General features: G+C 40.7%; 1 protein-coding gene across 4 annotated transcripts in view; it reads left to right on the top strand.

Annotated features, from left to right (window-relative positions):
- Positions 1-25,398, top strand: part of LOC137632971 (actin nucleation-promoting factor WASL-like) — a 70,775-nt gene that overhangs the window by 19,248 nt on the left and 26,129 nt on the right. For all 4 annotated transcript variants that reach the window (XM_068365109.1, XM_068365108.1, XM_068365106.1 and 1 more), the window contains exons 3-6: positions 6,852-6,977; positions 7,091-7,192; positions 7,368-7,467; positions 18,220-18,388. In XM_068365109.1, coding sequence (XP_068221210.1) covers positions 6,852-6,977; positions 7,091-7,192; positions 7,368-7,467; positions 18,220-18,388 — 497 coding nt within the window. The remainder of the gene's footprint in view (positions 1-6,851; positions 6,978-7,090; positions 7,193-7,367; positions 7,468-18,219; positions 18,389-25,398) is intronic.

Here is a 25,398-nt window from a genome sequence, read left to right as displayed (position 1 = left end):
ATAGGCGAGAAGCCATGTCTCCATCAAGAAGATAGGGTGCGCCAGCAGGCGCATTCCTCCCAAACCCTGACACCCAAGGCTGGAGAGTAGCTCTCGCCTCCCTGAGAGATTCATCATCAGCCTGAAAGAGGAGAGGGAATTAATGATGAAGTCAAAACTGAAGTCAATATACAAAGAGCAATTAATTCTTCGCAAAGAATATTAACAGGGACACTAGAACCAACTTACCTCCTCGCTCAGGAGTAGGGCTGACAGCCCATAGCAGAGCATGCATGCCTCCGGAAACCATATCGTATAGGGGGCTTGTCCCGGTTCCCGAGAGAAGGATATGGCGCAATGGGCATGGGCCCGGCATAGATCATGGCCCATGGGATCAGTAAAGGCAGCGGAGCAGCCCCTGGCAGTGCAGCGGACTTTCTGTAAAAAGAAAGAAGACATAAGTCTGGATGTTCCTTGAGATTCTTGTCATTGACTTATGAATCAGAAACACTTAAATCTTAATTAATGTGTGAGTATAGTAGTAGCTAACACCTTAATAAAATAAGAAATTATAATAGAAAACCAGTAACCACATAGCATGAATCTCTAAACTTCATCGATATCACACTGTTAACTCCGGTTCTGGACTCCTGCTTGATCTCTGTTTTTACCGGAGGTCCGGTAGCAAAGGCCCGTCATCGTGATATCGTGACCGTCTCCGGTACGATAACATTATCCTCAATGAATGAGTTATCTCCAGTGAAGCCGGAGATACGATGAAAACGGGGGCCTTAACTGTGTAATTGTGATCAAACATGACAAAGGTTCGTGTGTAACCTGTGAATAGTGGGTTACACACGCCTTTGTTTAATACACGACACCTACAAGGTGTTCGCGCGAGGGTTGTAACCTCTGCATTCCATGCTTTTATCTTTCTCTAGTATATTTGGAAGATTTATATTAGGAAAGGTATAAGGAAGGACCTTTCTCACCGGCCGTCACAGGCCCCCCAGAAATCAGTTTTTGCAGTAACCTCCTTTTTTCTTTTGCCAAAAAAAACTTCAATGAATGCTTAAAACAACTGTAAAGATAAATACTACTCATCTGCAGAAAAACTATTTATTATAAATATTTTAAAAAATTAAGTAGAAAAAAAAAGACCTGACATAAAAATTCATAAAAAAAAAGTTTATACATATATACACAAATCCTTTTAGGAATTGATTCTTGAATGTTTAGGACACATCTTGATGTATTTTGGATGAAGTCAGACCCATGGAGGTGAAGATCTGAAATGAGAAAAAAAGGGTACCTTTTTTTTGGCCCAAAAAATTTGTCCAAATTTCATGAATTTTTTTGGGTACCCAAATGAAATAGGAAGTGGCTAATTTTTTTAGGGAATAAACATATGTTATCCTAAAATAGAAATATGTAAAAAAATCTTCATTATTTTGTAAATTACATTTATATCAGGGGCCATATCTAAAGGTAATTTTTTGAGTACTTAGAAATTTCGTAAAAAAAATACATATATTTAATATATAATATGATATTTATGCAGGTAAAAATATACCAAAATATCACAAATTCTATAGGGAACAAGAATATATATAGATAGGGCAGCTTACGCTTCGGATATGTCCACAAAATGGCCGCCAACCACACTGACTCAGACTCCCTAATCTGCCACTTGAAATGTAGGAAGGGTATGTCAATTTCAAGGTGTTATTTACTAATCTAATTATTATTGGATATGCATAAAAATTGTATGGTGGGTTGCTGGATAATTGTCGATTATTTTACGACTATAAAATTAAAATTCTGACCCCAAAAAATTTTTTTGAAGGGAAATAAAATCGAAAAAAAAAAAATGTAAAACAATATAATATTTTAGCTAAAAAAATTTGATGATATTCAATCAAAAAAAAAGTAAACAAAATTTTCCGACAAATAAACATCTAGAGGAATCATTACTCTGTGATAGTTCCTTAGTACGTAGTAATTTTGAAAGAATTGGAAAAAACGAAAAAATGGCAATCACCGGAAAATCGAACACATACCTATATATACGCCATATCTGGCTAAAAAAAAGATAGGCATGGGTAGCCAGATCATCTAGAAACACTTTCCAACACTATAAAAATACAGTATAAGTTTTGCGACACTACTTGCCAATTCCTTACGGTAACATGACTAAGCAAAAAAATGCAAAACAAATAAAAAGGGGCACTCGCGGAAAAATGGCTAACATTCTAATATACGGCATTTCAGAAAAAAAAAATTCAGCCACGTGCTAGGCAAACCATCAAGGCACATTTTCCGACAAATAAACATCTAAATGAATAATTACTCTGTGATAGTTCCTTAGTACGTAGTAATTTTGAAAGAAATGGGAAAAAACGAAAAAATGGCAATCACAGGAAAATCGAACACATACCTATACATACGCCATATCTGGCTAAAAAAAGAAGATAGGCATGGGTAGCCAGATCATCTAGAAACACTTTCCAACACTATAAAATTATAAGTTTTGCGACACCACTTGCCAATTCCTTACGGTAACATGACTAAGCAAAAAAATGCAAAACAAATAAAAAGGGGCACTCGTGGAAAAATGGCCATTCTAATATACAGCATTTCAGAAAAAAAAAATTTCAGCCACGTGCTAGGCAAACCATCAAGGCACATTTTCCGACAAATAAACATATAAATGAAATATTACTCTGTGATAGTTCCTTAGTACGTAGTAATTTTGAAAGAAATGGGAAAAAACGAAAAAATGGCAATCACAGGAAAATCGAACACATACTTATATATACGCCATATCTGGCTAAAAAAAAAATAGGCATGGGTAGCCAGATCATCTAGAAACACTTTCCAACACTAAAAATATAAGTTTTGCGACACTACTTGCCAATTCCTTACGGTAACATGACTAAGCAAAAAAATGCAAAACAAATAAAAAGGGGCACTCGCGGAAAAATGCCCAACATTCTAATATACGGCATCTCAGATAAAAAAAAAAGACATGCACGTGTTAGCCCAACCATCAAGGCACACTTTCTAACACATAAACATGAAAAAAAAATCAATAATATACGGCAATTCCTTACTACGTAGTAAATTTTTACAAATATTGAAAAAAAACAGAAATTGGCAACCGCAGTTAAATACCCAATATACCAATAACTACGTCGTATCTGACAAAAACAAAATCACGCATGGGTAGCCAGATCATTTAGACACACTTTCCAACACTAAAAAAGCAAAAGTTTTACGACACTATTTCGCAATATCTTACGGAAAAATGACTTGGCAAAAAAATGAAAAAAAATGAAAAAGAGACACTCGCGGTAAAATGCCCGACATTCTAATATACGGCATCTCAGATAAAAAAAAAGACATGCACGTGTTAGCCCAACCATCAAGGCACACTTTCTAACACATAAACATGAAAAATAAAATGAATAATATACGGCAATTCCTTACTACGTAGTAATTTTTACAAATATTGAAAAAAAACAGAAATTGGTAACCGCAGTTAAATACCCAATATACCAATAACTACGTCGTATCTGACAAAAACAAAGTCATGCATGGGTAGCCAGATCATCTAGACACACTTTCCAACACTAAACAAGCAAAAGTTTTACGACCCTATTTGGCAATATCTTACGGAAAAATGACTTGGCAAAAAAATGAAAAAGGGGCACTCGCGGTAAAATGGTCCTCGTGGTGATGAACGACATTTTAACTAAAAAAGAAATCATGCACATGGTAGCCAAACAATCCACCAAGACTTTCCACAACTGATAACCTATACAAGTTGCACCATTCTACGACAATTTCATAATACGTAATAACTTTGATAATTATGCAAACTACCTTAGAAGGGTAAACTCGGTCGCGCTCGACCCCGACGCGTCTCAGAAATCGGGGAAGGAGTACAGCTACAGCAATGCACATCTAGACACTACTAGAGCGTGTAGGGGAGACACCTCCTGCAGGTCGATCACCCACAAATTCAGTCACGGGGGTGAGTCACGTGAGAAAAACCTGTTTTTTTTTGACGCTCGGGGTCGCAAACGACCCATCGTACCTATCCAGGGTTAAAGAAACTATCGAGAGAAAGTTGCTTGGTACAGCTTTTGAGGATTTTTCTGAAATGAGTTAAGCAAACATCATCGAACTGCGCAACTATACGGCAAACCAGAAGTTTCTGTGGTTGATGCTTGTCGATGAAATCAACCAAGTGTTGATGATATGCCAACATCTGTCTTATTTCCGCCGTACTTAAGATTTGGCCTACCTCCTTGGTCTCCTCCGACTTGCTCAACTGCGCTTGGAACTCATCATGCTGCATGGCTTGCAGCTCCTTGAGTTCCTCGGTGATGAGCTCTTCATGATGCTCATCGACGAGTTCGGTGATGTCATCTTCATCCACCTCCAGACCCATGGACTTGCCAAGGGATACAATCTCTTCGATGTCTTCCTCGGCGGCAAGCACAGGTTCCTTCTCGGGGCCAAAACCTTCAAAATCTCTGGGAGCAACAGCATCAGGCCAAAGCTTCTTCCAAGCGGAATTCAGGGTCCGACGAGTTACTCCCTCCCAAGCCTGATCTATGATCTTTAAGCAGTGCACGATATTAAAGTGGCTCCTCCAAAATTCACACAAAGTTAAGTTGGTGCTTTGCGTGACATTAAAGCACTGCTTAAATAAGTGCTTGGTGTAGAGCTTCTTAAAATTAGAGATGACTTGCTGGTCCATGGGCTGGAGGATAGGGGTGGTATTCGGTGGAAGATGCAACACTTTTATAAATTTGTATTCGTCGATGATATCATCGAGTCCGGGGGGGTGAGCGGGTGCATTGTCCAAACAAAGCAAGCACTTCAAAGGCAAATTCCTCTCCTGAAGGTACTTCTTGACAGCAGGGCCGAAAACTACGTTTACCCATTCCACAAAGATATGCCTAGTAACCCAAGCCTTAGAATTAGAACGCCATAGAACATGTAGCAGGTCTTAATTAATTCTATGTGCTTTAAATGCCCTAGGGTTTTCGGAATGGTAAACTAATAAAGGCTTAATTTTGCAGTCACCGCTGGCGTTGGCACAAAGCGCAAGAGTCAACCGACCTTCATTGGCTTATGTCCAGGCATTTTCTTCTCTTCGGCGGTAATGTACGTTCGACTAGGCATCTTTTTCCAAAAAAGACCGGTTTCATCACAGTTGAACACCTGCTGTTCGACGTAGCCTTCCTCCGCCACGATGCTTTCAAACTTTTTAACCAAGTCTTTATCAGCCTTGGTGTCCGAACTCGAAGCTTCTCCATGCCGAACAACTGAATGAATCATGGTCTGTTTCCTAAATTTCTCGAACCAACCTCGAGACGCCTTGAATTCCTCTGTCATAGGATCGGCTGAACTCTCCTCCGTGTCACCCCCAGAGCCCGCCGCCTTAAAGTCACTGTAGATAGCGCTGGCCTTCTCACAAATGATCATTTCAGTGATCGTATCGCCAACAATCTCCTTGTCCTTGATCCATATTAACAAAAGGCGTTCCATCTCTTCAAGGGTAGGGCTACGACGTTTAGAAATAATCGTGATCCCCTTCGAAGGTTTCACTGCTTTATTGGCTGCCTTCTGTTTTAGGATCGTCGAGATCGTAGACATATTCCGGCCATATTGTTTAGCCAGATCGCTAACACTCACACCTCGCTCATGCTTTTCTATTATTTCTTGCTTTAATTCTAATGAAAGCATTGACTTCTTCCTTTTTTCACCACCAGTGCTACTTCCTGAACCGAAACTAAACTTTTTAGGACCCATGATTACGAAACATAGAAAACAACACGTGAAAAAGGAAGATAAAAAACACTGTTGATAACTGAGCGAATAGAGAACAACCACACGAGATGAGAGGACTGATCAAGGCGACGCTCGATTGGCGTCCCTCCGATGTGCTGCCGTCTAGCGGCGTCAACAACAAAACACGGTTGACGCTTTCGAGAAAATTCCACGCGTATGCGTATTATTTACTTCGTATGTTGGAGCAACACTTCGGGTGTCGAGACAGAAATTTGGTCGAATTTTACTTTGGATGTTGGAAAATTCGTATGTTAGGACATTCGTATGCAGAGGTTCCACTGTATTGTATAATGTGTTTAACAGCTCTTAGGTTAGTTTGAAATAACTTGAAATACTTGTGTTTTGATTATTGATTACCTTGGGTAACCTGGGGAGGGAGAAAATGCTGCTTTGTTTGACTAATATTAAGATCTTTTTTTATGTAAGATTTATGATCACATTTATTGATAAACTGTTATAAGGAATATGTACTGCACATGTTTCACTCGTACATTGTAACAGTATTTTTTTTTATTGTATATCTTGCTCTACACCTCTCTTGTCAACAGAACTGGTCTGAGCCTGTTTTTTATTGAATTGATCTGTGAATTTTTGTGACCTACTGAAACTTGTATAAAAAGTTTGCTGTCTGTTGAAATAAAGTTGCAATAGCCTTGTCTCTCAGTTATCACCTAAATGGCAATACGCATAGATAATTGTTAATACAGAATGCAATTATTCATGTAGCTTTCTGAAATCAGAAATATTAGAATTCTATTAGATATTCACAGACAGTTTCGGGATATCTTTTCTCCTCTGTTGTGATGTTTTAAAACTGTTGTAGAACTTGTGATATTCTTTAATTCACTGCTATATAAAAGCTAAGCATTTTATTACTGTACGTATTAGGTTACAGTATTTCTAGTTTACGAAATACCTTGTTGAAATACTTATATTTTCTGCTCTCATCATTATCCCTCAAATACTATACATTGTTATGCGATATTTATTGTATGTTTTTTCCACAGACGCTGAGCACTGCAGTTGTGCAAATTTTTGGAACTGAAGGCCCCCATCATAACATGTGGCGTAAACGGCACTGCGGAGCCGTCACTTTCACTAAGGACAATGTCCGGAGGTCATATTATATTCAGGTAATGTCATCTCTTAACCATTTGAGTAGAGTAATTAACCATTCTAGGTGGTATATTTTAGCAATCCATGTTTGCCAACGGTTATACAGTACTCTTATAATTTTTCTTTTCAGGTTTATGATGTTGTTACAGGAACACGAGTATTCGAGCAAGAATTGTACACTCAGTTTACGTACGCAGTTTCAAAACCTTTTTTCCATCAGTTTGAAGCAGAGGTGAATATGCTTTCTATATTTTAAAGCAGTTTTAGGTCTTTTATTTACAGTGTTTACTGAATGAAGGAGTTATTTATACCATCATTGTTTGCATATACTGTTGTAATGAAGCTGTTAAATGCAAAGACATGCAAACATGATCATCAGTTACAGCACTAATAATTTTCTTTTCCAGGAACAAATGATTGGCCTCAATTTTGCGGATGAGAGAGAAGCAAGCCTGTTCAGCCAAGCCGTCAACGAACGATTAGCTGCAAAACAACGCAAGAAAGAAGGTAATTTATGAATAGTAGATTTTTAGATATTTAACTTAGCCGGTGAATATATAATAGCTGCAACTCTGTTGCTCGACAGACAAAAAACAGTAAAAACTCGCCAGCGATCGCTATACAGGTTGCGGGTGTGCCCACCAGCACCAACTGTCGGCCAGATACCACTCTCGATGTAAACAAAGACTCAATTTCTTCTCTGTCGACGTGTCGACAAGACGTACTTTTACTCGCTGTAGAACCTGGAGTTTTCTCAACACATTTGGTGAAGTACTTCATTTTGGTTTGAGCTTTTGCAGTGCAGGTGTTTTATCTTCATCTTAAATCTTGAACTCGTTTTTGGATAGATTTAATTTTTGATGACAAAGAGAGTATGGACTTTCTTTGACTTTTAAATGGCCGACCCTTCCCTTAGACGGAAGTGTGTTTAGGCTTTAGCAATTATCTTATCACGTTATAAATTAATTGTAGATTTTCCTCTATATATTTTATATCTCACCGCCTTTATTAGGCCTCTTCGATTAACTTTCCATTTATAATAAACATAAAAATAAATTTTAATGATTTGTTTATATGCGACCTTTCCTGAGAGTAGGCGGTCCTAACTTGGAAACCGAAGTTAAACAACGTTGAGCCCTTTTCAATCGTAATAGCTTTTAAAGAGCTAATGATTTAAAACTTTTTAAATGAATATTTTTAATAAATATTTTATGAAAGATTTTCTTTGAATAGTCTTCGTACTGTTTTCAAAGATGAACTAACGTTTAGTTTATTTATGCTACGCAGTTTGCGCTCTATCGTTACGATAGAGAGAGAGAGAGTATCACGGTTTCACTTTGCAGAAAGAGTAAATCGATTCTGACGTTTTGTTCATTCTTCTATCAAAGCTTAAATGTTTTAAATTCTATTTTAAAGGAACTTTTTAATTGAAAAACCTTTCAGTTTTTTCCTTTGGTCAAATAACATGTTTTTTTGACGAAACGTAATTGGGCTCTTCTCTTAGGTGCGAAATCAAGAGAGAGAGAGAGAGAGAGAGAGATAGAGACGGAGGGAGAGAGAGGAGAGAAAACGTTCCGTTCAAGCGGGTAACGTTGTTCTCGAGTTACTCTCGTCCCTAGTCTCTGTACGGGGAGAAAGGATAAAACGTTTTTAGTTTTATTCTCGTCCCCAGGCAATATACGGTGAGAGATTGAAAACGTAGTTTTGAATGAACTAGTGTTTAGTCTCTTCCCCAGCCACTGAATTTTTTTATCTTAAAAGATGTTTACTGTGTTTTGCTGGTATTAATGTGCTGGCATTATACGACTGATTTCGCATTTACTACCTTTTGATGAGGGTAGAATTGCGTGCTTCAGGTAGAAATCAGTAAAAGTTTCGATTTCAGTGAAATAAGTGCAAACAGAAAATCGTAGTGATAAAGTGATATTGCGCAAGGTGTTACAGTGTTGCGTAACCGAGGGTTCGTCTGTTCGTGCCTGTCGTTCACCTAGTCCGGGACCTCTTGTAAGCTCCCAAGCCCAGGGGAGAAGTAATGTCGTACGATTTATGGGTTCGAGAGGCCTTGATCAGCGAACAGACGTTCCCTCTATGGTATCGGGTGTATCTTACCAAGATCTCCCCTACTATAAGGCGAGAGAGACAATTTTCTCCTCGTCATCCGAAGGCTTTTCGCATAAGAAACCTGAAACAAGGTTTCGAGGCCCTTAAGCGAAAGTCAGTCCTTTCAGGACAGGTCCAGCGTCCTGGTTGTAGCCATTAGGACAGCTCTGACCCTATGCAGTCATCGGAAAACTGCTCGCCGCCTAACAAAAGCGTAACACAGACTCCGAGAGTCTTTTTGTTGGCAAGGTTTTGCGGTCACAGACGTTACCCTCGTCTCTTACCGCAACCATTTCCGTTGATCCTAAATGGGTTGTACGGCAAGACATGCAGAATAAGCTTGCCTCCCTTATGGAAGACTATTCTGCCGATTAGTACGTTGAGCCTAGCCGTTTATCTCATCGAGATCCTGGTTTTCAGCCAACCTAACGTTCCTTTGTGCGTCCTGGTGACGTTGGCGTAGCTAAGTCACGTCAGTCAGGTTGTTTAGAACCACACTCGATGCGGTCTCATGTGGATTTTCAGCCACATTTGGACGTTAGGCCACTTGCTGATGCTCCTGTTGACGTTCAGGAAGTTCGCTAACAATCGGAGTTGACTTGTTTTGACGCTGTGCGTCAACCTCCGCATTCTAGAGTTGTTTTGACTGCTCAATCTAGGCGGTCAAAGCAGTCTCGAGTGGACGCTGTGCGTCCTCACGCACCTGTTGTTGTTGACAGTTCACAGACTGTCAAGCAGTTACATGACGTTGCGTCCTGGTCTCTCTCACCTGTTGTTGTTGACAGTTCACAGACTGTCAAGCAGTTACATGACGTTGCGTCCTGGTCCGCTACTAATGCACCAGTGCGTGTGGACTCTGCTTGTAAAGCATTGCCACCACGGTAGGTCTCTCCCTTGCTTGAGACTCAGCTATTATCGGACAAGGTTCCTTTAGATGAGGAAGTTGCTGTTCCCCCTCCTACTGATATTCCCTTGAGGACTCTGTCAGACGGAGAGGAGCCTAAAGCTGCTTAGCCCTCTATGGACTTTAATTAGATCATGCTGATTTTTAAGGATCTTTGTCCGGATCTTTTTGTAACTGCTGCTCCTCGTTCGCCTAAACGTCAGAGCTTACACTAGGCCTAGCTACTTCGAAGCCGTTGTTTTATAAGCTAGTGCTCTCTCGCTCTCCTAGAGAGCTTTACGTTTGCTAGGCGACTGGTTTATCACCAGGAGGAGTTTGGGGGATACCGCCTTTGCTTTCCCTTCTTTTAAACTGGCTTATAGAGCGAGAGTCTGATATGACACGAGAGAAGTTCTCGGCTTGGGAGTTCCTGCCTCTGCCCAGATAGACTTCTTAAATCTCGTAGACTCTCCCTGGCGCCTGGCCAGGAGACGCTCCAAGATTTTACAGGTCAACTTCACAGCTGTTTTCAAGCCTTTGAAGTTTTGCTGTACAATTATGTCATGCATAAACAAGGCTTTCAGGGATGGCTCCAATGATCTGACAGCCACGTTCTCTGCAGAGACAAGTCCCTCAGGGATGACTCCATGATTTGGCAGCCATGTTCACTGCAGGAGTACGTAAGAGGCAAGTGCGCTCAATGGGTTCATTGTCAAGACAAACTTCGCGATGAAGTCTACCAGGCTGTCTTGACAGCATTTATGGAAGGCGACTGGATGGTCTCTCTCGACATTCAGGAGGCATACTTCCACATTCCTCTACACCCGGATTCCCAACCGTTTCTGAGGTTTGTTTACAGGAATGTGGGGTACCAGTTTCGAGCTATCGGAGATCAGAGCCTCCCTGTACTTGGACGACTGGCTTCTCAGAGACTCTTCCAGTCATCGCTGTCTGAAGGATCTCAATTGGACTCTAGATCTGGCCAAGGAATTGGGACTCCTAGTCAATTTGGAAAAGTCACAGCTGGTCCCATCCCAAACTATTCTGTATTTAGGGATGGAGATTCACAGTCAAGTTTTTCGGGCTTTTCCGTCGGCCCCCAGAATAGATCAAGCCCTGCTCTCCATCCAGAAGATGCTGAAGAAAGAACGCTGCTCAGTCAGGCTGTGGATGAGTCTGGTAGGGACGCTGTCATCCCTGGAGCAATTTGTATCATTAGGAAGACTACACCTCCGTCCTCTTCAATTCCATCTGGCTTTTCACTGGAAAAAGGACAAGACGCTAGAGGCGGTCTCGATCCCGATTTCCGAAAAGATAAAGTCTTGTCTGACTTGGTGGAAGGACAATATCAGCCTAAGAGAGGGTCTTCCCCTGGCTGTTCAGATACCCAACCACGTTCTCTTCTCGGACGCATCGGACTTGGGCTGGGGCGCGACGCTGGACGGTCGGGAATGCTCAGGTCTGTGGAACTCGAGTCAGAGGAGCATGCATATTAACTGCAAGGAGCTTTTGGTGGTTCATCTGGCCTTGAGAAGCTTCGAGTATCTCCTTCGAGGCAAAGTGGTGGAAGTAAACTCGGACAACACCACGGCCTTGGCGTACATCTCCAAACAGGGAGGTACCCACTCACTGACGTTGTACGAGATCGCAAGGGACCTGCTCATCTGGTCAAAAGATCGAGGCATCTCCCTAGTAACGAGGTTCATCCAGGGCGACTTGAACGTCCTAGCAGATTGTCTCAGTCGGAAAGGTCAAGTGATTCCAACCGAATGGACCCTCCACAAGGATGTGTGCAAGAGACTTTGGGCGACTTGGGGTCAACCCACCATAGATCTCTTTGCAACCTCGCTGACCAAGAGGCTTCCAATCTATTGCTCTCCAGTCCCGGACCCAGCAGCAATACATATAGATGCCTTCCTCCTAGATTGGTCACATCTGGATCTTTACGCATTCCCACCATTCAAGATTGTCAACAAGGTACTGCAGAAGTTCGCCTCTCACCAAGGGACAAGGTTGACGTTAGTTGCTCCCCTCTGGCCCGCGAGAGAATAGTTCACCGAGGTACTTCGATGGTTAGTAGACGTTCCCAGAAGTCTTCCTCTAAGAGTAGACCTTCTACGTCAGCCACACGTAAAGAAGGTACACCAAAGCCTCCACGCTCTTCGTCTGACTGCCTTCAGACTATCGAAAGACTCTCGAGAGCTAGAGGCTTTTTGAAGGAGGCAGCCAGTGCGATTGCTAGAGCAAGGAGAGCGTCTACCATTAGAGTCTACCAATTGAAGTGGGAAGTCTTCCGAGACTGGTGCAAGTCAGTTTCTGTATCCTCGACTAGTACCTCTGTAGCCCAAATAGCTGATTTTCTCTTATACCTGAGAAAAGGACGATCCCTTTCAGCTCCCACTATCAAGGGCTATAGAAGCATGTTGGCATCGGTCTTCCGGCATAGAGGCTTAGATCTTTCCAACTATAAAGATCTGCAAGACCTCCTTAAGTCTTTCGAGACCACTAAGGAGCGTCGTTTGGCTACTCCTGGGTGGAATTTAGACGTGGTCCTAAGATTCCTCATGTCAGACAGGTTTGAGCCTTTATAGTCAGCCTCCCTGAAAGATCTCACTCTTAAGACTCTTTTCCTGGTATGCTTAGCCTCGGCTAAAAGAGTCAGTGAGATTCATGCCTTCAGCAAGAACATCGGATTTTCGTCAGAAAAAGCTACTTGTTCTCTGCAACTTGGTTTTCTAGCCAAAAATGAGCTACCTTCTCGTCCTTGGCCTAAATCTTTCGATATTCCCAGCTTATCGGAGATCGTAGGCAATGAACTAGAAAGAGTCTTATGCCCTGTTAGAGCTCTTAAGTTCTACTTAGCTTGTACTAAACCTTTACGAGGCCAATCTGAAGCGTTATGGTGTTCGGTTAAGAAACCATCCTTGCATATGTCAAAGAATGCTTTGTCATGTTTTATCAGATTGTTAATAGGAGAAGCTCATTCACACTTGAGTGAGGAAGACTGATCTTTGCTTAAGGTTAAGACGCACGAGGTTAGAGCTGTAGCAACTTCCGTGGCCTTTAAGCAAAATAGATCTCTGCAAAGTATCATGAACGCAACCTATTGGAGAAGCAAGTCAGTGTTCGCGTCATTTTACTTAAAAGATGTCCAGTCTCTTTACGAGAACTGCTACACACTGGGACCATTCGTAGCAGCGAGTGCAGTAGTGGGTGAGGGTTCAACCACTACAATTCCCTAATTCCATATCCTTCTAATCTGTCTCTTGAAATGTTTTAATGTTTTTATGGGTTGTCCGGAAGGCTAAGAAGCCTTTCGCATCCTGGTTGATTTGGCGGGTGGTCAAAGTCATTTCTTGAGAGCGCCCAGATTAAGGGTTTGATGAGGTCCTGTTGTATGGGTTGCAGCCCTTGATACTTCAGCTCCTGGGGGTCTGTCAGCATCCTAAGAGGATCGCTGGGCTCCGTAAGGAAGACGTACTTACAAGGCAGAGTAATCGTCTAAGTCGACTTCCTTACCAGGTACCTATTTATTTTGGTTTTGTTATATTGATAACTGCCAAAATGAAATAAAAAACTCTTAGCTTATACGATGTAAACATATTTAATTCTGGTCTCTACCCACCTCCTTGGGTGTGAATCAGCTATTATATATTCACCGGCTAAGTTAAATATTTAAAAATGATATTTTACTGTAATTATAAAATAAATTTTTGAATATACTTACCCGGTGAATATATAAATTAAACGACCCTCCCTTCCTCCCCAATAGAGACGCAGTGGGATGAGAAGAAATTGAGTCTTTGTTTACATCGAGAGTGGTATCTGGCCGACAGTTGGCGCTGGTGGGCACACCCGCAACCTGTATAGCAATCGCTGGCGAGTTTTTACTGTTTTTTGTCTGTCGAGCAACAGAGTTGCAGCTATGATATATTCACCGGGTAAGTATATTCAAAAATTTATTTTATAATTAAAATATCATTTTGTTTAAATGTTTCTTATTATCTGGGCAGACATCATTGATAATTGGAGCCGTTATTCTTAGTACAAGTGTATGCGACTTGTCAAAAATGAAAGCTAATTATTTTGATAGATATGCATACAAGCACACATACCCCACTCACCAGAGTATAACTACTCCCTCTCATCCTACTTGATGGACGGAGAGAGCTAAGTGTGACTGAAAAGAAGTGCATGTGTGTGTATATATATACACACAGTATTTATATACAGTATATAGCCAGACACTTCCTCTTTATTATGTGGGGAGATTTTCATGATATTGCTTGGGAAGGTGATTTGGTGAATTAAACTACCAAACAGAATTCAGGTAAAAAAAAAAATACTTTTATACTCATCTGATGTTCATACTGATTCTACTGGTAGCTGTGTTGCTGTATACCTCAAAATAAAAAAGTCCTCTCTCCTTGCAAACTGCCTCCCTTTCTTGGAATTGCCACACCATCTGGAAGTTGATGGCACCTAATTTGTCGATGACACAACATAATTCCTCCTACTTTCCAGTTCTCTAAATTGAAAACTTGATCATTTGTCTCTTGATATCACTAATCAGTGGGAGGAGTGGGCCCATGTATCTGAACATCAGGTGAGTATAAAGATAATAAATTTTATCTTTGAAAATCTTTTTATTTTTATGAAACTTCCCTGATGTTCATATTGTTGAATCACACACACTGATGGAGGTGGGGTAGTAAAGGAGAGATGGAGAAGTAACAATCTAGATTGATAAATTTATCAACCACTCCAAACTCGTTTACAGTAATAGGTAATGAATTCTAACCCCAAGTAAGCTTGTAATCACTTTGAGTTTCCCAGTTGGTTTTCAAACCTGTGCCCACTATCCACCTATTAAAACTAAACTATTTTACATTATAACAAATGAAACCTTGAACTTCCTCATTTAGAAAAATAGAGGTAAATTTCTAATCAAAGCTGGTTTCTTTTAGATACCTCGCAAAAACCAATTGTGTAAACCATTGAGTCACTTTCAACACTACTTTTCAAAAAAAAAAATAAAATTCTTTACAAAGAGAAATAGCTGAACTACCAGTTTGTGAATGTAAACCTTTAAGTTCAACCGTTGACTTAGATCTAACTTGCTGTATGACCTTGTCACTGAATTCTTAAATGGAAACAAAACAGAATTTTAGAAAAGATGACCTATGAAAAGGTTAGCATATGCCCAAACCCTCTCAGTCATAGTATCTGAATTGTTCCAGCTGTTTTATAACTGAGCCTCTTCTTTCTTTTATGGCTATCATATCCCTACCTTTCTTACTGCTTCCTCCGATGCCTTAGATGACCGCGGAGGTAGCAGCAGTAGGGGATTCAGCATTATGAAGCTTCATCTGTGGTGGATAATGTGGGAGGGTGGGCTGTGGCACCTTAGCAGTACCAGCTGAACTCGGTTGAGTCCCTTGTTAGGCTGGGAGGAACGTAGAGAGTAGAGGTCCCCTTTTTTGTTTTTGTTTCATTTGTTGATGTCGGCTACCCCCCAAAATTGGGGGAAGTGCCTTGGTATATGTATGTATGTATATCCCTACCTTTCTTACTGCTCACCATACCTTCAGTCTTATCCACATTTATCCAGACTCCTTCTCTGTAATGCGATTGTAATAAACCAAATGTAGTTGCAGTTTACATAATGTTTATTTTTGTAACTAATTCTCTTAGAATTATTGCATTTAAGAAATGATTAATAAGCTCCAAGTCATCAATGGATAATCCATTCATTCTCACAATATGATATCTTAAAATATTTTGCTGTTGAGCTTGGTTCTTGATCGTGCGTCTTTAAGAAAAAGTTCTCTATGTCGTCTCCTTTTGATGACCCCAATAAGGGTTGAAGCTCTTGGTTTTGTTGATTATCTTTATTGTATATGGAAAATATACTTTATGGCTTTAGTAGAATTGTATTGTTGCTGCCTCTTATTTTTTATTAGATTTTTCTGCCTTTTTGCATCAAGTTAATAGTAGTTTTATTTTTCCGATTTTTTTAACACATTGTCGTTTATTCATATCGAGCCATTCATCATAAATTGCCTGTCCAGTCAGGAAATAAAAGAACTCTTCTCTGTGGAGCCAACATCAATAAGGCATTACTCTAAACTCGCACTTCATTGCAACTTATGCTGTTCTCCCAGAATTAAATTTTTTTTTATTAATAGCAGTTTATGCCACTCATTAGTGCTATCATCTCATTGCATTCTTTATTCATTATTGTAATTTGATGACATCTAATTCACTGTTTTATCATGGAAACCATATAAGTATGTAGACTCATTCTATATCAAAGAATTTTATTTGCATCTGGTATTTTTGTAAGTCTTATTTTACTCCACTGGCCACATCACACACTTCTTGCTAGATATGAGTACAGTATCTTCATATTTTTTACGTAAGTTTTTGTTCATAATTTTTCTGAGTTGGCTTTAGTTTGATCCACAATATCTCAAATGCTAATTTACCCTATTAATGATCAATTTAGACTCACTTTAAAGTCTTCTGTTATGTCTGGGTCTTTTTTTTTTTCTTATTTATAGCTTGCTTTGCTTTTGGTTCAAGGGTGTTGTTGGGTTACCTTGTTTTGGGATATTTTCCAGCTTGCCCTTGTTCATGATACAGTACTCATATCATTTCCTTTTTACATTTTTCAGTTTGGTATTTTCCATTTTGTTTTTGTATGTGAGTTTCATTTTGGTTTTATTTATCTCAAATTTATTTTCTCCTTCAGTGTTGCATTCTTTCATCGTGGTATGGAATTTAATTTACTGTACTAACAATATTTTTTTTACGACAAGCATATTATCTTACAAACCTGTTGTTCATAATTTATACCCCATCCTCCCCTTCCCAAACTCTTGGATTTAGAGGGTACATGATAGAATTACTCCTTAGCAACCCCTTTGTGAATGTTGGGCATGCACAGAGGAACTTTCTTATTGATCCGGACAATATTTTGTGATTGGGATTTGTATGGTACAGTAGTAAAGCATTTTATAATTGATTGCTTTATTTCTATTTTCTCTTTCATATCTTTACTTATAATTTCTTTTACAATCAAGTCCTTCATGATATGTTGATAGAAGTATCCTTGAATTTGCAGTGTAAACATTGAAAAGCCAATAACTCTTTTAACAAACTAATATTTCTCTTTTTCTTCTTCGCCTGCTTCTTCTATAGCTTAAGCAAACCATAAAGCAAAAATACTTTACCCTCATCATCACCTCCTATGCCTATTGATGCAAAGACCCTCGGATAGATTTTGCCTGTTGTTTATCTTGAGCTTTTAATTCAATACTTCTCCATTCATCATCTACTTCATGCTTCGTAGTCCTCATCCATATAGGCTTGGGTCTTCCAATTCTTCTGGTACCTTGTGGAGCCCTGTCAAATGTTTGGTGGACTAATCTCTCTTGGGGAGTGCCCAACCATCTCCACCTACCCCTCACCATGATATCATCCACACAGGGCACTCAAGTAATCTCATAGTTTCATTTCTAATCCTGTCCTACCATTTAAATCCCAATATTCTTCTGAGGGCTTTGTCCTCAAATCTACTAAATCTGTTGGAGATTGTTTCATTGTCATACCATGACTCATGTCCATACTGTAACACAGATCTCACTAAACTGATATATAACCTGATTTTTATATGTAATTTGATTTCCAAATTTTACTTAACCTAGCTATTGTCTGATTTGCTTTTTTCAATCTTTCATTAAATTCCAATTCCATAGACCCTGTATTAGAAATCTTAGTTCTTAAATACTGTATTTAAATGATTCTACCTCATTAATTCTTTCTCCTTCCAATGCTATTTCATCTTCCAGTGCATTTTTCATTCTTATCATCTCTGTCTTTCTTCTTTTTATCCTGAGCCCAACCTCCTGTGGTGTTTCATGCATTTTGGTAAGCAAGCATTGCAAATCCTGTGGTGTTCTGCAAATAAGGACAGCGTCATCAACGTACTCTAGGTCAGCTAAATTCCTATTATCAATCCAATCCAATCCTTCTCCACCATCTCCAACTGTTCTAGCATTACAAAATTCATGAGGAGGATAAATAACATAGGTAACAACACATTCCCTTGTAGTACTCTGCTGTTCATTGGAAACCCTCATATTTGAGTGTAATTAGACTCCAGTCACTGTTGTGATAAGGGCCTTTAATTGCCTTCCCCTTATGTATTCAGTTCTAGAATGTATTTAAATTGAATTGTTTTAAGTAATACATTAATTTTGTTCCGTGAACAGAACGCAAAAGGCAGGCAGAACAGCAGCAACGAGTCCAGCCGCATGTTCAGCCAGAACAGCCGAAATTGCCTCAACCTACTCCCATCAGCACAGGTATTCCAGCTTATGTTCCTTCCAAAGATAAGAAAAAGAACAACAAGAAGGGCAACAAGAACAAAAGCAGGCTAAGGTATGGCTCTTTCAAGAATCATAGAGAACTCTTTGTTGATCTTGAACAGATTTTGTTTTACAACGTGCTGATTTAAAAAAAAAAATTTAATAACTCTTAAGTTAATCACCTTAATTTATAGCTTTATTTTTTACTTCCATGCTGAACCATTATTTGTATGAGGCTCCCCTGATATTCATATTGCTTTCGTCTTTGGACTTACCAGCATCTATCGATTCAGTAATAACATGTTGTACAAGTCTTATCGGTTGCTCAGTCTTAAGGTTGACTTCGTAGTGATAGGATGTGCACTCAAGATTGTCAGGGTTATTGTTTTTTTTTTTTTTTTTTTTTTTTTTTTTTTTTTTTTTTTTTTTTTTTTTTTTTTAGTGTTAAAGCCTTTGATCCCACAAGACTGATTAATTGCTCAATCTTGTTATGGATTAGGATCTGATCTCTGCCCTTGACCCCATCAAGAATGAAATTACAGTTTATTGTAAGAAATTCCTTATTGAATTCTTTTAGATCTTTTGACATATGTAGCATTAAAAGATATTATTATTATTGTTATTATTGTTGTTATTATTATTTTTTCAATATTTAACTTAGCCGGTGATTATAATAGCTGCAACTCTGTTGCTCGACAGAAAAACTCTACGTAAAAATTCGCCAGCGATCGCTACACAGGTAGGGGGTGTACTCAACAGCGCCATCTGTCGTTCAGATACCCATTACTCATTGTAAACAAAGAACTCAATTTTCTCTCTGTCGGGCTACCGGCAAGACCTACTAATTCGCTGTTGCTAACTGGATTTGTTTTCACAACTATTTGGTGAAGTACACTATTCTAGTTTTGAGCTTTCGCTATGCAGGTGTTTTATCTTCATCTTAAAACTTGAACTCGTTTTGGATAGATTTAATTATGGTGACAAAGAGAGTATGGACTTTCTTTCACTTTTAAATGGCCGACCCTTCCCTTAGACGGAAGTGTGTTTAGGCTTTTAGTAATTATCTTATCACGTTATAGATTTTCCTCTATATATTTTATATCTCTCCGCCTTTATTAGGCCTCTTCGATTAACTTTCCATTTTTTATAAACATATAAAAATAAATTTTAATGCTTTGTTTATATAGAACTTTCCTGAGAGTAGGCGGTCCTAACTTGGAAACCGAAGTTAATCAACGTTGAGCCCTTTATATCGTCTTTAGCTTTTAAAGAGCAAAGGATTTAAAACTTTTTAAATGTAATTTTTTATGAAAGAATTTCTTTGATAGTCTTCGTACTGTTTTCAAAGATGAACTAACGTTTAGTTTTTTATGCTAAGCAGTTGTTGACGTTCAGGACGTTCAACATGCGCTCTATCGTTACGATAGAGAGAGAGAGTGTATCACGGTTTCACTTTGCAGTAAGAGTAAATCGATTCTGACGTTTTGTTCATTCTTTCTTAGCTTAAATGTTTTAAATTCTAATTTAAAGGAACCTTTTTATTTGAAAAACCTTTCAGTTTTTTCCTTTAGTCAAATAACATGTTTTTTTGACGATATATAATTGGGCTCTTCTCTTAGGTGCGAAATCAAGAGAGAAAGAGAGAGAGAGATAGAGACGGAGGGAGAGAGAGGAGAGAAAACGTTCCGTTCAAGCGGGTAACGTTGTTCTCGTGTTACTCACGTCCCTAGTTGCTGTACGGGGAGGAAGGATAAAACGTTTTTAGGTTTTTATTCTCGTCACCAGGCTATGTGCGGTGAGAGATTGAAAACGTAGTTAAATGAACTAGTGTTTAGTCTCTTTCCCAGACACTGATTTTTCTTTTTATCTTAAAATATGTTTTCTGTTTTTTGCTGGTACAGTGATACCTCGGTAGTCGAACGACTCTATACTCGAACAATTCGGAGTTCGACCAAAATTTTCGAGAAATTTTTGCTGCGGTGCTCGACCAAAAATTCGGTACTCGACCAGCCGAACACGTGACGACCGCATGGGCTTTGTGATGATCGCGCCATCTCGGCCACTCTCGCTTGTTCGGGAAGCATCAGTTCTCTCGAGAGCGTCACTCAGACAACGCGCGATCAGCATTCGTTGTGATTTAGTGATTTTCAGTGCTTTTAATTGCTTTTTTAGCTTTCATAATGAGTCCCAAGAAAGTAATGAGTGTTAAGGGGAAGGAGAAGAGGAAAACAGTGCGAACAACGATCGAGTTGAAGAAGGAAATTATAGCGAAATATGAGAATGGTGTACGAGTGTCCGATTTAGCGGTAGAATACGGAATGGCGAAGTCGACCATTTCTACGTTTTTAAAGCATAAAGAAATGATTAAGAAGGCGAATGTTGCAACGGGAGTTACGGCGGTAACTAAGCAAAGGCCACAAGTGATTGAGGAGATGGAAAAGTTGCTTTTAATATTTATTAAAGAAAAACAGTTGGCCGGGGAAAGTGTTAGTGAAGCGTTCATTTGTGAAAAAGCGTTGCATATCTATGAAGAATTAGTGAAGAAAAGTCCGAGTACCAGTGAAAGTGATTCATTTACATTTAAAGCGAGCAGGGGTTGGTTTGAAAAGTTTCGTAATAGAACAGGTATTCATCGTGTTACTAGGCATGGGGAGGCAGCTAGTTCGGATCAAATTGCAGCCGATAAATACGTGGGGGAATTCGATCGGTACATAAATGAACAAAATTTGATCGCACAACAAGTCTTTAATTGTGATGAGACTGGGTTATTTTGGAAGAAAATGCCAGCCAATACGTACATTACCAAGGACGAGACGAAGATGCCAGGTCACAAGCCAATGAAAGATAGGCTAACATTGTTGCTGTGTGCAAATGCAAGTGGCGATTGCAAGATCAAACCCTTGTTAGTGTACCACTCGGACAACCCCCGGGTGTTCAAACGAAATAATATTTGTAAAAGTGCACTACCAGTTATGTGGCGCTCGAACACTAAATCTTGGGTCACAAGACAATTCTTTACTGAGTGGATAAACGAAGTGTTTGCCCCCCAGGTTAAGGCTTACCTCATTGAAAAGAGCTTGCCAATGAAATGTCTTCTGGTTATGGACAATGCTCCTGCACATCCTCCAGGTCTCGAGGATGACTTGAAAGAAGAATACAGCTTTATCAAAATCAAATTCTTGCCCCCCAATACTACTCCCATACTCCAGCCCATGGACCAACAGGTCATTTCAAACTTCAAAAAACTCTATACCAAGGCCCTTTTCAGAAAGTGTTTTGAAGTGACCAGTGACACGAAGTTGACCCTAAAGGAATTCTGGAAGGAACACTTCAGCATCCTCAACTCTGTTAACATGATTGACCAAGCTTGGCGAGGTGTGACCTATAGGACATTGAACTCTGCCTGGCGTAAGCTGTGGCCATCATGTGTCACAGAGAGGGAGTTTGAAGGTTTCCAACCAGAGGCGGGTCCAAGCACTGCTACCCCTGTAATTTCTGATGACACTGATGTCGTTGAGGAAATTGTTGTCATGGGCAGGAGTTTGGGGCTTGAGGTCGACAAGGATGATATTGATGAGCTTGTAGAAAGCCATTCTACCGAGTTGACTGTGGAGGAATTGTTGCACCTGCAACAACAACAGCAGCAGGATCTGATTGTGGAGCAGGAATCTTCAGAAGAGGATGAGGTAAGGGAGGATGTTCCAAGTTCTCTCATCAATGAAATTTGTTCCAAGTGGGCAGATGTGCAGGCTTTTGCTGAAAAATACCACCCAGAAATTGCAGTAGCAAACCGGGCAGTGCATATGTTTAATGATAGTGTCATGTATCATTTTCGAAGAATACTGCAGAGGAGGAAGAAACAATTAACAATAGACCAGTTTTTCACAAAAGAAAAGAAAGCTGCTACATCAAAGCCTGTTTCTCCTCCAAAGAAGAGACAAAGAAGAGAAGAAACCCCTGAAATAGATCTGCCCACCCTTTCATTGGAGAGAGAAACAACTCCTGAAGGAGAACTACCCCGCCACATCATGGAAGGGGACTCTCCTTCCAAGCAGTAACCTCCCCCTTCCATCCTCTCCACATCCATCCCTGTATGCCATCGAACCGCTGCTCAAAGGTATGTTCACTACAGTACAGAAAATGGTTTAAAATTGTTTTATTTTAGTACAGTAAATGGTTTAAAATTGTTTTATAGGATTTTCTGACCAATTTCATACACATTTAGATAATTATTGTTGTTTAGGTACACGTTTTATTAATATTTTGGGCCTGTTCGAGTGCTTGGGAACGGAAAAGAATATATACCATTATTTCTTATGGGGAAAAAAAATTCGGTACTCGAACAAATCGGAGGTCGAACACGGATCTCGAACGGATTATGGTCGAGTACCGAGGTATCACTGTATTATGAGCTTGCATTATACGACTAATTTCGCAATTACTACCTTTTAATGAAGGGTAGAATTGCGTGTTTCAGGTAGAAATAAGTGCAAAACAGAAAATCGAAGTGATAAAGTGATATGCGCAAAGTGTTACAGTGTTGCGTCCGAGGCGCAAAGTGTTACAGTGTTGCGTCCGAGGGTTCGTCTGTTCGTGCCTGTCGTTCACCTAGTCCGGGACCTCTTACAAGCTCCCAAGCCCAGGGGAGAAGTAATGTCAAACGACTTATGGGTTCGAGAGGCCTTGACCAACGAACAGACGTTTTCCCTCTATGGTATCGGGTGTATCTTACCAAGATCTCCCCTACCATAAGACGATAAAGACGTTGTTTCTCCTCGCCATCCGTAGGCTTTTCGCATAAGAAACCTGTCACAAGGTTTCGGAGCCCTTAAGCGAAAGTCAGTCCTTTCAGGACAGGTCCAGCGTCCTGGTTACAGCCATTAGGACAGCTCTGACCCTATGCAGTCATCGGATAACTGCTCGCCGCCTAACAAAAGCGTAACACAGACTCCGAGAGTCTTTTTTTGTAGGCAAAGTGTTGCGGTCACAGACGTTACCCTCGTCTATTACCACAACCATTTCCGTTGATCCTTAAGGGGTTGTATGGCAAAACATGCAGTATATGCTTGCCTCCCTTATGGAAGACTATTCTGCCGATTAGTCCGTTGAGTCTAGCCGTTTATCTCATCAATATCCTGGCTTTCAGCCAACCTAACGTTCCTTTGTGCTTACTGTTGACGTTGGCGTAGCTTAGTCACGTCAGTCAGGTTGTTTAGAACCACACTCGATGCGGTCTCGTGTGGTTTTTCAGCCGCAATTGGACGTTAGGCCACTGGCTGATGCTCCTGTTGACGTTCAAGACGTTCACTAACAATCGGAGTTGACTTGTTTTGACGCTGTGCGTCAACCTCCGCATTCTAGAGTTGTTTTGACTGCTCAGTCTAGGCAGTCAAAGCAGTCTCGAGTGGACGCTGTGCGGCCTCACGCACCTGTTGTGGTTGACAGTTCAGTTGTTGACAGTTCACAGACTGTCAAGCAGTTACATGACGTTGCGTTCTGGTCCGCTACTAATGCACCAGTAAGAGACTCGGCTTTTATCGGACAAGGTTCCTGTAGATGAGGAAGTTGCTGTTCTCCCTCCTACTGATATTCCCTTGAGGACTCTGTCAGATGGAGAGGAGCCTAAAGCTGCTTAGCCTCCTATGGACTTTAATTAAATCATGATGATTTTTTTAAGGATCTTCGTCCGGATCTTTTTGTAACTGCTGCTCCTCGTTCGCCTAAACGTCAGAGCTTACACTAGGCCTAGCTACTTCGAAGCCGTTGTTTTTAAGCTAGTGCTCTCTCGCTCTCCTAGAGAGCGTTACGTTGGCTAGGCGACTGGTTTTTCACCAGGAGGAGTTTGGGGGATACAGCCTTTGCTTTCCCTTCTTTTAAACTGGTTTATAGAGCGAGAGTCTGATATGACACGAGGGAAGTTCTCGGCTTGGGAGTTCATGCCTCTGCCCAGATAGACTTCTCAATTCTGGTAGACTCTCCCTGGCGCCTAGCCAGGAGACGCTCCAAGTTGTTTACAGGTCAACTTCACAGCTGTTGTCGAGCCTTTGAAGTTTTGCTGTACTATTATGTCACGCATAACAAGGCTTTCAGGGATGGTAAACAGTTCCGCCTCAGTCGCTAACCCCATCTGTTGCCACACCTGCTCCCGTAGACCCTAAATGGGCTTTGCTGCAAGACATGCAGTCCAAGCTTGCGTCCTTGATAGAGGACTTAAATGCGGAGAAGAACCTTCTGGCCAACAGCCTTCCAACCGGTCGGTTGTGCGCCCTGTTGACGCTGAGGTAACCTACTCGCGTCTGCCAGTTGAGGTGGTTCCTCCACCGATGCGACCCAGTGTGGGTTGCCAGCCGCACGTTGACATTAAGCGACGCTCGGAGGTGGTTTTTGACGTTCAGGACGTTCAACAACCAGCAGAGGTGACTTGTTTTGACGCAGTGCGTCAACCTCAGCAACCCGGTTGGGTGTTGACTGCACAACCCAGACGGTCTAGACAGTCTCGGGTTGACGCTGTGCTTCCTCGCGCACTCATGGTTGTTGACAGTTCACAGACTGTGCAGCAGTTCCATGATATTGCGTCCGGCTCCGTCACGCATCCACCAGTGCGACCGGATTCAGCGAGCCAGACGTTGCCCACTCCGTTGCCGTTTCCTCATCAGTTTCGGATGAGGAACCCTCTGATGAGGACGTTGCTGAACAACAAGACGATCAGCCCTTAGCCCTGCTATCCATCCAGAAGATGCTGAAAAAGGAACGCTGCTCAGTCAGGCTGTGGATGAGTCTGGTAGGGACACTGTCATCCGTGGATCAATTTGTGTCACTAGGAAGACTACACCTCCGTCCTCTTCAATACCATCTAGCTTTTCACTGGAAAAAGGACAAGACGCTAGAAGCGGTCTCGATCCCGGTTTCCGAAAAGATAAAGTCTTGTCTGACTTGGTGAAAGGACAATATCAACCTAAGAGGGGGTCTTCCCCTGGCTGTTCAGACTCCCAACCACGTTCTCTTCTCGGACGCATCGGACGTAGGCTGGGGTGCGACATTAGACGGTCGGGAATGCTCGGGGATATGGAACTCGAGTCAAAG

This window comes from Palaemon carinicauda, chromosome 42 (assembly GCF_036898095.1).
Source record: "Palaemon carinicauda isolate YSFRI2023 chromosome 42, ASM3689809v2, whole genome shotgun sequence".
NCBI classification, from domain to species: Eukaryota; Metazoa; Arthropoda; class Malacostraca; order Decapoda; family Palaemonidae; genus Palaemon; species Palaemon carinicauda.
This window is presented reverse-complemented; position numbering and strand designations above follow the sequence as displayed.